Genomic DNA, 14,059 nt, shown 5'->3' with positions numbered 1-14,059 from the left:
ATTGACAATTTACAGATTACAAAGAAAGGTACAATCAACAAACTACAATCATCTTTTGTCACATTTCCAGTCCTTTCAGTCTGAGCATTTCCCTCTTCTGTTGCATTTACAATCCTTTCAGTCGGAGCATTTCTCTTATCTGAAAAAACATGGAAATGAATGTGTTTGGGGAAGCTTAACACTTGTAAGAAACAATAACTCTATCAATTTGCAGAGCTCTGAGTCTCTGAAGATGTCTTTTGAGGCACGGGTAGGTGCTACTGCTACTGTCACAGTGGAGAGACAGGGAAGAGGAGAGCACTAGCTGCTTGATTCCTCGAACCTCCTGGACGAGGACCGGAGGAACATGCTCCTCAGGCTGCGGCTGCTCTCCATCGCCTGCTTCCCCCCTCCTCCTCCCTGCATAGTGGCGGCGCGCTCCTGGGCGCCGGTAGTCGAGGACGAGGTCAGACTCGAGCTTCCGCGCGACGGCGACGACCTCGTACGTGTCCCACAGCGACTGCGCGAAGTCCCATGCCGTCCCGGCGCCGCGCGTGTCCCGGGCTGCGGCTGCGGGAGGCGAAAATAGCGAAGGAAAGGGATCGTGGTTGAGCCGTGAGCGAGCGAGCCAGGAGGGGATTGAACGAGCGAGCCGCGGGCGTCGAGAATCCACCATCCTGGAGCCGAGCGGGATGTCTTGGTTTCCCGTCAGATCGTAACCCCAGCTACGCGTCGTGCATCAAGGCAGGGGCTGCACGGGGAGAGGTTTGCAACCCGTCTCCACCAATTTTTTTTCCCGTCTTCATGCCGTTGGAGGAAGAACTCTCCTTGGTCTTGCTCTTTTTGTGCTACTGCCGAGCGCGCGCAGGCACAAGAGAAGGTAAACACTGGAAGCTATAGATTCAGATAACCAGGGCGAAATTTCACAAATCAGCGCACAAGGTCCTCAAAAGCCAGCAGATGAACCGCACCTTCATCAAACAACTCGCCTTCAAGAACATGCACATTTCAGGCACAGTAGGCAAAAGTAACGAAAGATTCACCAAGAAATGAATGAGAAAGTAAAGAAAAACTAATATGGTGCAGTGCAGTGCATGGACCTAGAAGTTGTTGGGGAGGACGGTGTTGGCACGCGTCAACAAGATCGTGTGGCCCCTCGACCAAGTGGAAGGATGTTGCAGTCGCCTTGCTCGCCAGCATCGCTCGTCCCTTCTCCAGGTTTTGTTTGTGGCCATCGAACACAAATAGGAGGGCAGCTGAAAATATAGTTCAGCTCAAGGATTCATTCGCAAATCAGTTATTAAGCCCCACGTGCAGTGAACGGATGGTGCCACGCTGGACTCGCGCCAAAATGCTGACTGGTTCCAGGTGCACTCCTAGTTAGAACCACGTCGGTGTAATGATTCAGTCTAGCCCCTGCCAGTCTGGGCTTCTTCTTTATTAATATAATCGGCAACTCTTCTACCCAATTCATTCAAAAAAAAATATAGCCCCCTTTAACCATACTTTGCACCCATAAATCAAGATTAGAGACCTGAGCAATTTCCAAGATGTATGACTTGCATGCACTCACAGTGCAAGATTTGTAGCATGGACAGTTTTTTTTTTTTTCATATTGCAACTCTTAATCAAAATGAACAGTTGAACTGCTAGTTGACTGATTAAACCAGAAGAGATCATGAGATGGTTGAACAATTTAAGTGAGTGCGTGGCCTCTCAGAGGGACATCGAAAGATTGGGTGTCTGAGGCCATTTTCTCGGTGTGGAATTGGTTCTTTTTTTGCCCTTTATTTCCTATTCTATTTGGATGTTTCTTCTTCGCATTTAGTGAGCAAGAACGCAAATGACAAGCCAAGAAAAGCTCCAGTAGCAAATTCGCCATCTTTTGACGATACAAGGAAAATTATATTTCAGGCATCAATATTCTTTTGCAACTGATGGTCGTATGTAGGTTGCACATGCCAAGTTATGTCAGATAGGATTAGCAACTGTGATTTTCCTCCCCGTTAATGTAGATAAATTGGGGTAGTGGAAGATACCAGGTTTTTTTATGTAGGGATGTGATATTTGATTATGTTATGCCAGGCGAAGGAATTAGGGGAAGGGTTCCCTTTCCAGATCAAAGATAAGGAGGGTACCAGCAGGATAACTCTCACAGGAGAGATCAGGAGTGAATGGAAGTGGAGGTGTTCTTGCCTAGCCCCGTCAATCTAGTGGAGCAAAATGGCGAGCAAGAGGACCAGACAGAAGATGACAACCGCCGGAGCTGCACTGGTAATGGTGTCCCAAATCAGTACTGTATCCCCTGATGGTGAAAATTCACAAAGGGGCGGCTTCGTGGCTGGAAACCAGTTGTAGCTCGTACCCTGATGAACTCGTCATAGAGAGTTTGGCATTTGGACCGAGTGATGAGTCTGTTAATTTATCTAGTGTTGAAGATAAGTTAAGGTGAGCATTAACCCTTCTCTCGTTGTACTATGATGCTTTGTTATGTATCTAACAATTTTACTTACCATGGATCTATGTTCTTTTGCAGTAATCTTCCCAAGGAACTTCAGAAGGCATTCTATTCCTACTTGGAAAGTAGGGGCATTTCGAAGGATGTCACCAACTTCTTGCATGCATACATGATAAACAAAGAGTGCCATGAGTACTTGTCTTGGCTGAGGAAACTCAAGGGTTTGATTATAAGTTAGATGAAGTGCAACAGAAGTTCCTCCCTTATATTTACATGGTTTTGGACGAGTTCTCTTTGCTCGCTTCTTGAGGCCCTTTCCCAGTAGCATTATGTCGTCTAAGGTATGAATGAGGACATGACGCTGCTACAAAACGTACCATTTGAGATCAAGATTGATGTATGTGAATTTTGATGTACTTGGTTGCTCCGCTTATGGGTTTATTTGGTTCACAAGATTTATGTCGTTGGACCATTGCAAGATTTCCTTGAATGTCAAAGCTTTCGTAGATGTCATATTTGTTGAGGTTCAATCCTACTGAACTTTATCATTCACACGTCTGTAGGATTGTATAGGATTACTGGAAAGGTTATAACATGGAGTATCGAACGTGTCTCCAAAATTGAAGTGAGTCTTGTGGGCAGGACGGCCCGTTCAACTTGAAAGAAATTCCCAACTTCAATGCTATACCTGATAAACGAACTCCTGTAGGCACATCTTTTGTTGGTGCCTGTATCAAGGGCGGCGAATTCTCCTCATCAACCTCAGCATGCAAACACCAATTCTTTATGACCAGTGAAGGCAAACAATATTCCCCTGGTGACAGAAGTGCAAACCATCAAATTGAAGTGGCTATGCTGCTCTTCCTGTTTGATTAATAAGGACGGATTGGCCATCCTAATGTCTTGATATATACATAATTCTGCCGTGATCAATCATCATCGTGTACATTGCGGCCTCGTGTGACAGCCCAAAATTTCCCCTCTTCCTTTCTCTCACTGCCAAGTGGGCCTCAACAGTCGGGATCATCTCCAACATCCTGATTTTCCCCCTTCCGTTACTGCTCTCTGGCACCCGGTTTGAATTTCGTTGAGCCTGTGCCGAATCAATGCCTTAAACCATCGATTGATCGCAGATATGGTAACCAGAGCCACTGAATTAAAGAGGAGCATCAAAATCGCGAAGGAAAGAGGATGGGAAAAGAGGGAACCAAACCCTAATATTCCACCCGCTATTATTCTCCTGATCGCTCGATTCAATCCGCTCCTCCGCATCTATAAAACCCGAATCAAGCCTTGTCGTCTTTGCACCACTCGTGAGAACTTGCACCATTACCGGACTTCCTCCGCACCCCGCCGTCGTCATCGTGCCGCTCCAGCCTTCCCCGACGCCGTTCGATCCTTCACTCGCGTTCGCCGACCGCATCTCGTCATCCGCGACCGCCCGTCTTTGAGTTTCGCCGTCGCAATCGAGCTCCAGAGGCCATCGGACCTTTACCATTGAAGCTCAACGCCGCCAAGCTATCCCAGTCTTCCTTAGTGTCGTCCAACCCGTCAAACGAGTTCGCCATCATTGGCTCGACCTCCTCCGTCGTTTGCCGTCGTCCCCCGAGCGTCGCAACGACCTTCCGTCCTTCTCCAGCCGTCTTCCACCATCCTAAGGTCATTGTCGCCATCGATCTCGTCGGAGTTGAGGTAGTCCCCCTTACCTGCTATCTGATCTAGAGTATGCACCGAGATTAGATGATTCACACCCTTTCGCGTTTAGTCAATCTCGACCGTCCGATCAATATTGTGAGCTCGTGATTTAAATAGCCGTCAACCCAGCCAGCGTCCGTGTTAGCGCGCCACCTAGGTGTTTTTGTCCTACGTGGAATCCGAGTCAGCAACCCGAGCAGAGTCAGCAAGCCTAGTCAGCTAGATACCGTCAGCGTTGCGCAGTATTTTGAGTTTTCCTTTAGAAAGTAATTCACAAAATTCGATAATTCTGAAAAATAAGTTTTTTGTTTAGAAAATTTCTAGAAAATAGAAAATGATTTATATAAATGGTTTTAATAGTTTTTTTAGTTCTGTTTTATTTTTGAAATTAGTTTTTAGTGTTAAAATTAATGCAAAAATTTTAGAATAAAAATTTTAATTTGGAAAATAGTTTAGAAAATCTAGATTAATTCTAGTAATATTTTAAATATGATTTATTTAGTAAAATAGATGCTTTTAATGTTTTATGTATACAAATTAGTTTTAATTCCTAAAAATACAAATAAATTCTATAAAATTGTTTTATTCAGTTTTATGCTATAAAATAATTTTAGAAAATTGTAAATAATTGTTTTAGCCCTTATAAAAATTAGGTTTAATTCTAGAAAAATAGTTTTTTTTTACTAAGCAAGTGAATTCCTCCTTTTGCTACATAGTATGATATGCAAATATTACAAAACAAAGGCTCCATCGCTATCTTGGTAAAATTATAATACCTATTTATATTAGCAAAATCATGTTTTGTGTTAATTAATGTCACTTTACTTTCTTATTCTACTGTTTGCTTTCTACCAGCACTTGGAAAGAACTTAACTACCTACACTAATGTGCTCCAATAATTGTTCTTTCCTTTTGTTCTTATTTCAATCCAGCCTGCCAGACAAGATTCCAGAGGGGACTCGTGTGCTAGTTGTTGATCCAATGCTGGCTACCGCTAAATGTTTAACTCTACGTAAACAACTTATATCCTGCATATATACCATGTAATCTCAAGACCATTTAGTAAATGTATTCCTTGTTCTTCTTCATAAGCATGTTATGCAGTGTCATCTCAAGTAAACAAATGTTTGTCTCCTCAAAAGGAATAAAAGGAAAAGAAAACTAGTTTCTGTACCTAAGCAGTCTTAGTAAGAAAAATATTTTGTTAACAGTTGAGTCATGTGGCCTAAAGAAGCTGTTAGCACGGTGGTAATACCTCTAGGTGTGAGGCTACCAATTAGGGCTCAAATCCTGGTTTAAAAAAAAAAGGCTCTTCGCTGTGGGTTCTCCGTGGTCGTGGCGTGGTCGCTCAGCGATAGCATGAGGGTTGTAGCTGATTTTCAGGGACTTTTCTCGATCTTAATGCAATACCTTCGGGATGTCTCTCCCCTTGGGTCGAGTTTTTTTATAATTTGAATGTGTTTTTTTCAGATTTGAAAGGCAGAATACAAATTATTGGTCCATGTAATCAGAATGGCATAGCATAGCAACTCTCAGAAGTGTCATGATATACATGTAGCTTGTTCCTTTAGGTGGGACGATTATTGCTACTATCGACTCGTTAATTGATCGTGGAGCTACCAGCAAACAGATTAAAGTTATAAGTTGGTGAAAACTTCTATGTGTATAGCTGTTACTTACCCTCCTCGCAAAAATATGTTACTTACCCATTATATCAATCTTTAACACTATTATACTCGCAATGCAGGTATCTGCTATTGCAGCATCTCCTGCACTGCAAAAGCTCAGCACCAAGTTCCCTGGGTAAGAATAGCTGAGCTGTGTGTGTATAACAAGCTCACCTTATGTGTGTATAACAAGCTCACCTACATGTAGTATTTACAATTTCCTTCCCATTCCATGCTTCATGTGTACACGGGAATAGATGATCCTGAAGTAAATGAGAAAGGGTATTGTTCTCAACTTCTAACAACTATCCGCTAATTGCAAAATGCATGCAGCACGCATTGGTGCTTGTTATTGCTGCACAAATACCGCATCTGGCCATTGCTTCTGCTGATTAACGACTTCCATTGTTCATTTGTGTCCACAGTTTCATAGTTCCAGGGTTGGGGGATGCTGGCGACAGAAGCTTTGCCACATGAGCAGGCTGCTCAATTTGACTGGGCCAATGTACTACCAGAGAGAATCTTTGCTTGAGTTTCGGAGAAACGGAGTAATTGCGAGTAGAAGAGATGTTCATTTCTGTAGATTGCCTTCATTTGAGATTTTGTTCTTTCTCAGTAATACACTTAGCTGCCTATCTTTTTGTAGCTACCCATTCTGTATGATTGCATAGAATATAATACTAGTTCAGATGTCTACGTAATAACAATACGATTTTCAATAAATGTATTTACATCGCCCTTCTGACCTTGTGGTTCCGATGACGAAATGCTCACCAATTTAAAAGGATAAGATAAGGTTTCATTCACAATGGCTCTCGCCGGATTAATGTTCTGTGGTTGCTAATATTTCTCCATTCGGAGGAATAAAACAATCTCGTCGCGTTTTATTGTGTCAAATCCAATGAGTCCAACAGTGTGCTTCCCGGCACTCCTTTCCGAAATGTTGTGAATGCATATATTAGTTGCGCCAAAGCAAAGCTTAACAGATCATGATGAATTCACGAGTGGACACTTGGAAGATAATAATCTGAATAGATCCGAATCTACTTGCTCTAACTCAACTTTCTTGAAACAAATGCTTAAACAATATTTTTGCCGCACAAGATAAAATGATCCAAAAAGATACAAAGCAGTCATTTCAACAAAACGTATGGTTTGATCAAGATCAGGATACAATTTACATCCTTTACACGCTGTTCTTCAATGCTCGGTTAGGGAGAAATCTGAAAGAAAAAAATTATTGCGATGTGGAAGATCGAATGCTAAGGTGTAGCATCGCCTACTGAGTCAACCCAAGTCCACCTCCTAAACGAGCATGTAATCAGAGTAATGTTCAATGGTGTATCACCTTCATCCATATGTCCCACAGCACAATCCCCAAAAAGCACGGATGTTTCAGCACGAGACACCTTTTCTTACCACATGAACCTGCATTGAAAATACAAGAATTAACGAGCTATGAAAATGCAGGATCTCTACAACTTGGTATGAGGGAGGTACCAATAGCAACCAGACAAAAGCCTACACATGACATGATATGTCATGGAGACGAATCGCGTAGCACTTACAGGTATAGATGGGCCGATGACCTAGAGACAGCAACAGAGAGACTTACATTAGAGAAACATAGGAGACCTTAAAGTTCGCTATAATTCCGCCAAACAGCTCGGAATTCCTCTCTGAATGTATTCAGACGTGCTTTCAGATTAGGTGTTCTGAAGCTTGCATGAAGCACAGTAGCTGAACAAAAGAAAAGAACATAAGGGCATTGCATGCGATATACATAATTTCAAATTTCAAAACCATACACTGGACATACCGAATAGAGCAATGAGAAGTGCCCACAGGACTGTGAGGAGACTGCAGGAGGTCAACCAGAGTATACAGCTAACTGCACACGCAAAAACAGGTGGTGTCAGTTTCCAAAACTAGTGTGAAACAGCGTTTCATGAGAAAAGTGGAGTGTTCTGCACACCTGCAGAAAAAAACAAGACAAACACCCAGCGAGGTCGCCCACAAATATGAATTGATCTCTTTGAGCTTGGTCGACCACGAAGAACAGGGCTGACAATGTCATTGACTATGGCATTAACATCATCACTTTCTATTGACCCACAATAAACAAATAAAAAGAAGCATCAGAAACTAAGATACCCACGTCATCGGTGGCCTCATCTTTGCAGCTAAATGTGGTGAAAATTGTCTCACAGTCCTTGTGACCTTCTCATTGAAAGTGACTGCGAAACTGGAATATCAAACATGATAATTAGCTGATAGTAATCGTTCTGTCAATATCAAAGAAAAGGAACAGATGATTTCTTGACATGAAATTTGAGGATTATGTATCAAAATTAAACTAGAGAGAAATTGTAAATGTCCTATCTATTAATTTGTTGATGGTAATGGCAGATTGTTTTACTCTCATGTCTCATCGACGATGCAAAGTACAGATACATGCATGATTTTGGCATAGTTGCAATCATAATAATATACCAGGATAATTAAGAACTCAATAATTGGATGATTGCTGCAAGTAAAAAAATGTTGCAAATATCTGCATCCTATCCTGCTGCCATAATACATGATTTTTGGTAGCTTGTGAAGGAATATGGGGGTTTAAAACGAAATGACATTGCTGGGTAAACACGTCCCTGTATTCTCAAAGAAATACACAACACTATTATATTATCGGAAGCAATACATGTATCAAAGATCTAGGGGTAAACCACAAGCTGCAGCAACACACATTAAAATTTACATAGATATTCTGTTTAAGTCTATATATTGGTCAGGGAGAAAAACTGGATGCATGAAATTCAGGTTAAGAGCCTCATGCAAATAGATATTCTGTTTAAGTCTGTAAACTTGAAAATGTAATATATTGGTCAGGTAGAAAAACTGGATGCATGAAATTCAGGTTAAGAGCCTCATGCAATATCTCCAAATCACTTCTACAAATTTGATGGACCTAGACAGTAGTGGAGAAATGGAATCCAACTTCATCAGGTGCAGGGGCAATCATTGAATATATATGCATAGTGCTCTTTTAGACTAGTATACAATTTTGGATAGTTTGTACATTGTAAGGCTTTTGAACAAATGTTGTGCCTACTCCTACTCCTCTAGACCTATGGCTTCTATGTGGATTACTAATTCTGCTAGGAGCTATCAATGTGAAGTATTGCGAAGTATTAGTGTAGAACTAATTTAGAAAGCTTTAGCTTGTTAAAATTCCACTGTGAAGTATTGCACATACAAATGACTAAAGAGTGGTTCTATCGAACAAATAGAATGCTAAATGTCAAAGTTATTATATAATTTGCAAAACTATACAATTAACACTATAGTGCAGCTTAACTTCTGCATGAATAACCAAAATCTGACTACCACACAGTTTGTGCAGCTTTAAACTATGTGTTTTGCATTAATCTGAAGATGAAAAGGCAGCATCTGATGGTCATAACAGAATGAATAAGCTGTTGCTACTGACGCTTGTGGTAGAATGTTCATCATGGAAGAAAATAGCACTAATGATGCATTATCTTTCTTAGTTCAGAGTAAAAGAGTATTTTTAACCTCTCAATCGGACAACTGAAAGAAAAAAAAGCTTAAAGAAAACCAAATTACATGCACAAGCAAGAAATGGACAACAGTTAAGTGTTAACTTACCTGTCATTGAGAAATGCAATGCTGACTCCAGTCATAAAAGCTGCAAGGATAGCAACCGGCTTCCAAAGGAAGCCCATCCCTGCGTATATCAAAGGCAGCATGTCAAGATCGACCTAACAGCACAAAGAAAAGACAATATTTAAATCCTTTTCCTTACCAAGGATGAGCATAATCAAGATGAAGTAGTTTGTCCTGTAGCTGCAGACGAGAACTTAAGTTAGTACAAGAAACACTACACAATACAACTGTTTGACGAGTTGGCTAGTGCACTATCCACCTTTTCTGAGCCCAACGTATATGTATATAAAGTAAAAAAATTCAAGAAAGTCTTATCCATTTTGCTCGTCTCATAAATTCACGTGTTCAGAAAATATTCAGCGTGATGCCTTCCATGCAACTAAATGGGGGGGGAAAAACTAGTTTGAATTTATACACAAAACTAAAGCTCTAAGCCTCTAACATTAGTGTAGACAAATCATATGCACATCATGCAATTCTCCCACTAAGAGTAAGCCTCTTCAAATATGTAAATGATAATCTGGAAGAACTGAGCTTATCCCATCATTTCAATAAATCTTAATCCAACATATGTAAGCCAGCAAACAAGCAGACAACTCAGAGGTCAAAACAGAGAGCTACCCCCTTCATGATATATATCACCACAGTATCAGTTCATCAAAGATTTTAAAAGAACTAGACCAAAGCCTAATATAGTAGACTCTTACTTTATTACTTAATGTGACCTAACTTGCTGGGATCATCAAATATAATGTCATGTACTCCTATGAGCAGAATATAAATTTTCTTAAGTCTTAGCATCTTATGTCATCAATGGGCCATGGGAGTATAGCAAGGGCTGATATTGGACAAATCCATCCGGTGCAGTTAGCTAGTTAACTCTAGGGGATCTCCACCTGATTTATCTACATTAGCCGTAACAACAACACCATGCCTGGGAGCTATCAAATGGAGATACAAGCTCGCGCACGCGTGCATACAACCTAACCTACTTCCTTCCAAAAAAAAAAAAAGAAAGGAAAAACGCCTGATCCAGCACAAAATCAATCGAGATGCCCGCAAATCCTAGCGCCCCTCAACACAAATTCCTATGAAATCCTTCAGATTCAACACAGTAGGCCGGGTTCCGGACAAATCGTGGATGCGCGCGCGGCACGGAAGAGTATAGGAGCCATCGAAATGGTGAGGGGTTAGGGGAGGAGGTGGCGGATCGTACTAGTAGAGGTTGCACTTGAGGCGGCTTGTCCACTTGGAGTAGGAGCGGGGGACGGTGAAGCGGGAGAAGAACTCCGGGACGGGGCGCGGCGGCGTGGACCAATCCACCTCCCGCAGCGCGTCCACCAGGTCCTCTGCCGTCACCGCGCTCCAGTCCATCGCCGGCGATTTCCCCCGGTCACCGAACCCTAGAGAGCGTGCAGCCGTGCGAACGGGCGGACGGCGGCGACGCTTCTAGACGGCTGGGCTCGGCGAGACGGGCGGTGCGGTGCGGTCCGGTCCGGTCGTGCTCGAGCGTCACTTCCTTCGGGGTTGGGGATTCGGGGAGTTCCGGCTGCGTGGGGAAGAGAGAATGTGAGATGCTTGTGCCTGCAGCGTTTTGCGTGTGCCGCAGGCCGCAGCCGCGTTTTGTGTCGTCTCCTCGTTTGCTTGCCGCGGGGGGCTGCCGTGCCGCGTGCGCGGGGGGGCGTGGGCTTGGCCACGACGGCGTTGTAGGCCGTGGGCTTCAAAGTAAACTAAACTAAGAGCCTAAAACATAAAAATTATGGGCCGTCAGGGGCCTGTTGGGTTGCTGGACTGTTGGGCCATCTGTGAGCCCGATACATGCCACCGTTCGCTCGATTTTTTTATATTTCTTAAATCGAAAAATTGGAAAATTATTGTCTGTTTTGAAAAATCCTACGTCTAGACTAATATCATCAGTTGGAATGGTGATATGTGTTCGTCACCTTTCACTGGATGACAAGTTTTTTAAAAAATAAACATGCCCAAGAGGTGAGAGGTTAAAAAAATAAAAATACAGCATTTCAATGCTTTCAAAATTCAAAACACTATGAGAGTAGTTATAAAAAGTTCTATAAAAAATGAATAGTGTAGAGGATGTCATAATCTAGATCTCCAAAAACTTTCAACTCAAACAATTACCAGTACCATGAGAAAAAAAAAGACAATTTTGTTATATTGTATAACAAAATTATCTTTTTTCTCATTGTACATATCATATTTTTATCTAAAATCTTTTATAGAGCTAGATCATAGTATCCTATACATCATAAAAAAATTTTAAAAAAATTTATGACTATTTTGATAATGTTTTAAAATTTGAGAGTAATACAACATGATTTTTTAATTTTTAAATTTATCGTCCAAAGTGTGACAGTTTCTTGTCACATTTCTCATGGGCCACATGAGCATATATGGGCGATTTTCAAAACATATACCTACTTTTATAAATTTTAGATTTTAAAAATATAAAATAAAAAAATCCCTCTAGCTCCTGGTCTCCTTGAGACAAATAGCCCAAATACTGTACCTGTCATCAACCGCATGCCGTTTTTGGCGAGGTTGAACAAACTCACCAACTTTTTGGTGGCTGGGTTCCAAAAAGATCGTGAAAGATGGATCTGACCCGAAGGCTTGAACTCTGCAACATTAAGGCACCCAGGTTTTCAGAACCTGACTCTGGGTGAACAGATCTCACGCCTGTATCCAAGTTCAGAGTTTATAGGCCGTGGACATCTCTCCCATAGACACCGGTGCCTACCTGCACCTAGCTGGGACTCTTCTTTTTTGCGAATCAAGCCTAGCTCAGATTCTGACGCGGACTAATAAGGGCTTGTTTGTTTCAGCTAGGGATTCTGAAAAGCAGCTTATAAAAGCTGGATTGTTAAAAGCTGGGTTGTTAAAAGCTTTTAGATTGTAGATTCTAAAAAAATTTAATGGACAGTTTAGTAAATGGACTTTCATAATCTATCAAAAGCTGAGAAAAACCAGCTTCTCAGATTCTCACAATCCAACCAGCAGATTTTAAAAAACTAACCAAAAGCTGCTTGTTTGTTTCAGCTTCGGATTATAAAAGCTGAAAGCCAGAATCCGAAGCTGAAACAAACAGGACCTAAAGGTCGCGCTCGCCGGGCAACGCGCTGCCGCCGCCAAGTGTTCCAGACGATTTTTGTTCCGTGGCATGTTTGTCGCGCGTTGCCAAGAAGCGCCAAACGCGGACGGCGCCGTGCATGTGAGCGCCGCCTGATGAGCGCTGATCCCATCCACCTCCGCCGGATCAGGCGCCGAAGGGGCGTTTGTCGCGTCGCGTCGCGTGCGCCACAATCCCACGCCGAGGCAGCCCACGAGCGGCTCAGGCTCAGTTCTCAACTCGCCATGGCAGCGAAAACCAAAACGAGACGGACCATGTGCGACCGCGAGCGACCGTGACCAAATCATTGGTGCCACCTGCACCGTCCATTGCGATACCATATATTCCATGTTGTAGATGGATCATTCATTCAATCTTAGAAACTATAAAGTGGTTATAAAATTACCTGCCTACGCAACCATAAGTTGATTTATGCGCCTGCATGTTTATAAAAACCATCTAAAAATTCACAAATGTAGATATGCTGGAACAGGTGCATGGTTGCATTAATAGTAGAAAGTTTGAAACATGATGCAAACACGAAAAGGAGAAAAACAAAATCAAACACAACGCGGAGCACGTTGCTGCTCTCGTTGGCAGCAGTTGCGAGACAGGGTTAACAAAATCATTTGAGAGTTGAAACCGCCCCTAGTGAATTTCCAAAATTCATGAAATACGGAGAATCGCTCAAAATTTGATGATAATTCAGTCAAATTCACTCGGTCAAATCTGTAAATAGGAGGCAAAATCTGGCTGAATCGACATTTGATAACCGCTCGAATTCAATCAAAAACAGATCGAATTGTATCCAAAATTAATCGATCAAATTTTCTGCATTAAACGAACTTTTAACGAATTAGTCGAAAACCGGTTGAATTTCCCAATTTACCGAATGCATTTCTTGAATTTCAGCGAAGTTCAACAAAAAAAACCAAAAAAGCTTAACCTTGTAAAATCAATAACTAATCCATGTAAGCTTCAAATCAAGTGAAATAAATTTTTTGATTTTTATTGTAACATGATCTACACGATAAAAGTATTTATACTTATAAAAATGAATATTTTCTAAGAGAAAATATATTTGCTAAACCTAGTTAAATGTATAGTTAATTCTTTGCTAATCCAAAAATCATGAAACCAATTTTGTTAGTCTTCTTATATGATACTATATCTTTTTAAAAAAAATACATGAACTCATGAAATAATTATTGTAACATGCATAATTATGTAAATATGTTGCAACTAGATTAATTTATAACTAACTCATCACACCTCTAAATTTAGTAAAAACCACTTTTATTAGTTTACTTATACTATGCTTTATGTAGAAAAAATAATGATAGACATGAAATTGTTAATTACAATGTTATTTCTTAACATGTTCACTTTATATTTGTAAACTTTGTAAAAAATATGGAGAAATTAATAAACCTCTAAATTAAGTGA

General features: G+C 41.3%; 1 protein-coding gene and 1 pseudogene across 1 annotated transcript; one reads left to right on the top strand and one right to left on the bottom strand.

Annotated features, from left to right (window-relative positions):
* Positions 1-1,885: 1,885 nt before the first annotated feature.
* LOC133929819 (uncharacterized protein At2g39795, mitochondrial-like) lies at positions 1,886-2,944 on the top strand (annotated as a pseudogene).
* A 3,972-nt stretch (positions 2,945-6,916) lies between these two features.
* LOC133929003 (PRA1 family protein A1-like) lies at positions 6,917-11,089 on the bottom strand. Its single transcript, XM_062375574.1, has 8 exons — positions 10,703-11,089; positions 9,626-9,666; positions 9,469-9,547; positions 7,958-8,044; positions 7,775-7,863; positions 7,619-7,690; positions 7,415-7,539; positions 6,917-7,227 (listed from the first exon to the last, which is right to left on the bottom strand). The coding sequence occupies exons 1-7, from the start codon at positions 10,858-10,860 to the stop codon at positions 7,436-7,438; spliced, it is 630 nt and encodes a 209-aa protein (XP_062231558.1). The 5' UTR covers positions 10,861-11,089; the 3' UTR covers positions 6,917-7,227; positions 7,415-7,435.
* Positions 11,090-14,059: the final 2,970 nt, after the last annotated feature.

Source organism: Phragmites australis, chromosome 9 (genome assembly GCF_958298935.1).
Source record: "Phragmites australis chromosome 9, lpPhrAust1.1, whole genome shotgun sequence".
NCBI lineage: Eukaryota > Viridiplantae > Streptophyta > Magnoliopsida > Poales > Poaceae > Phragmites > Phragmites australis.
This window is presented reverse-complemented; position numbering and strand designations above follow the sequence as displayed.

Bases quoted from the DNA above. Each gene is read 5' to 3' on its own strand.
- LOC133929003 (XM_062375574.1), bottom strand. From the start codon at position 10,860: ATGGACTGGAGCGCGGTGACGGCAGAGGACCTGGTGGACGCGCTGCGG. The intron at 7,691-7,774 runs GTGTGCAGAACA...TTGCGTGTGCAG, and splicing joins TGTCTTGTTTTTTTCTGCAG to TTAGCTGTATACTCTGGTTG. The intron at 7,540-7,618 runs GTATGTCCAGTG...TCTTTTGTTCAG, and splicing joins ACTTCTCATTGCTCTATTCG to CTACTGTGCTTCATGCAAGC.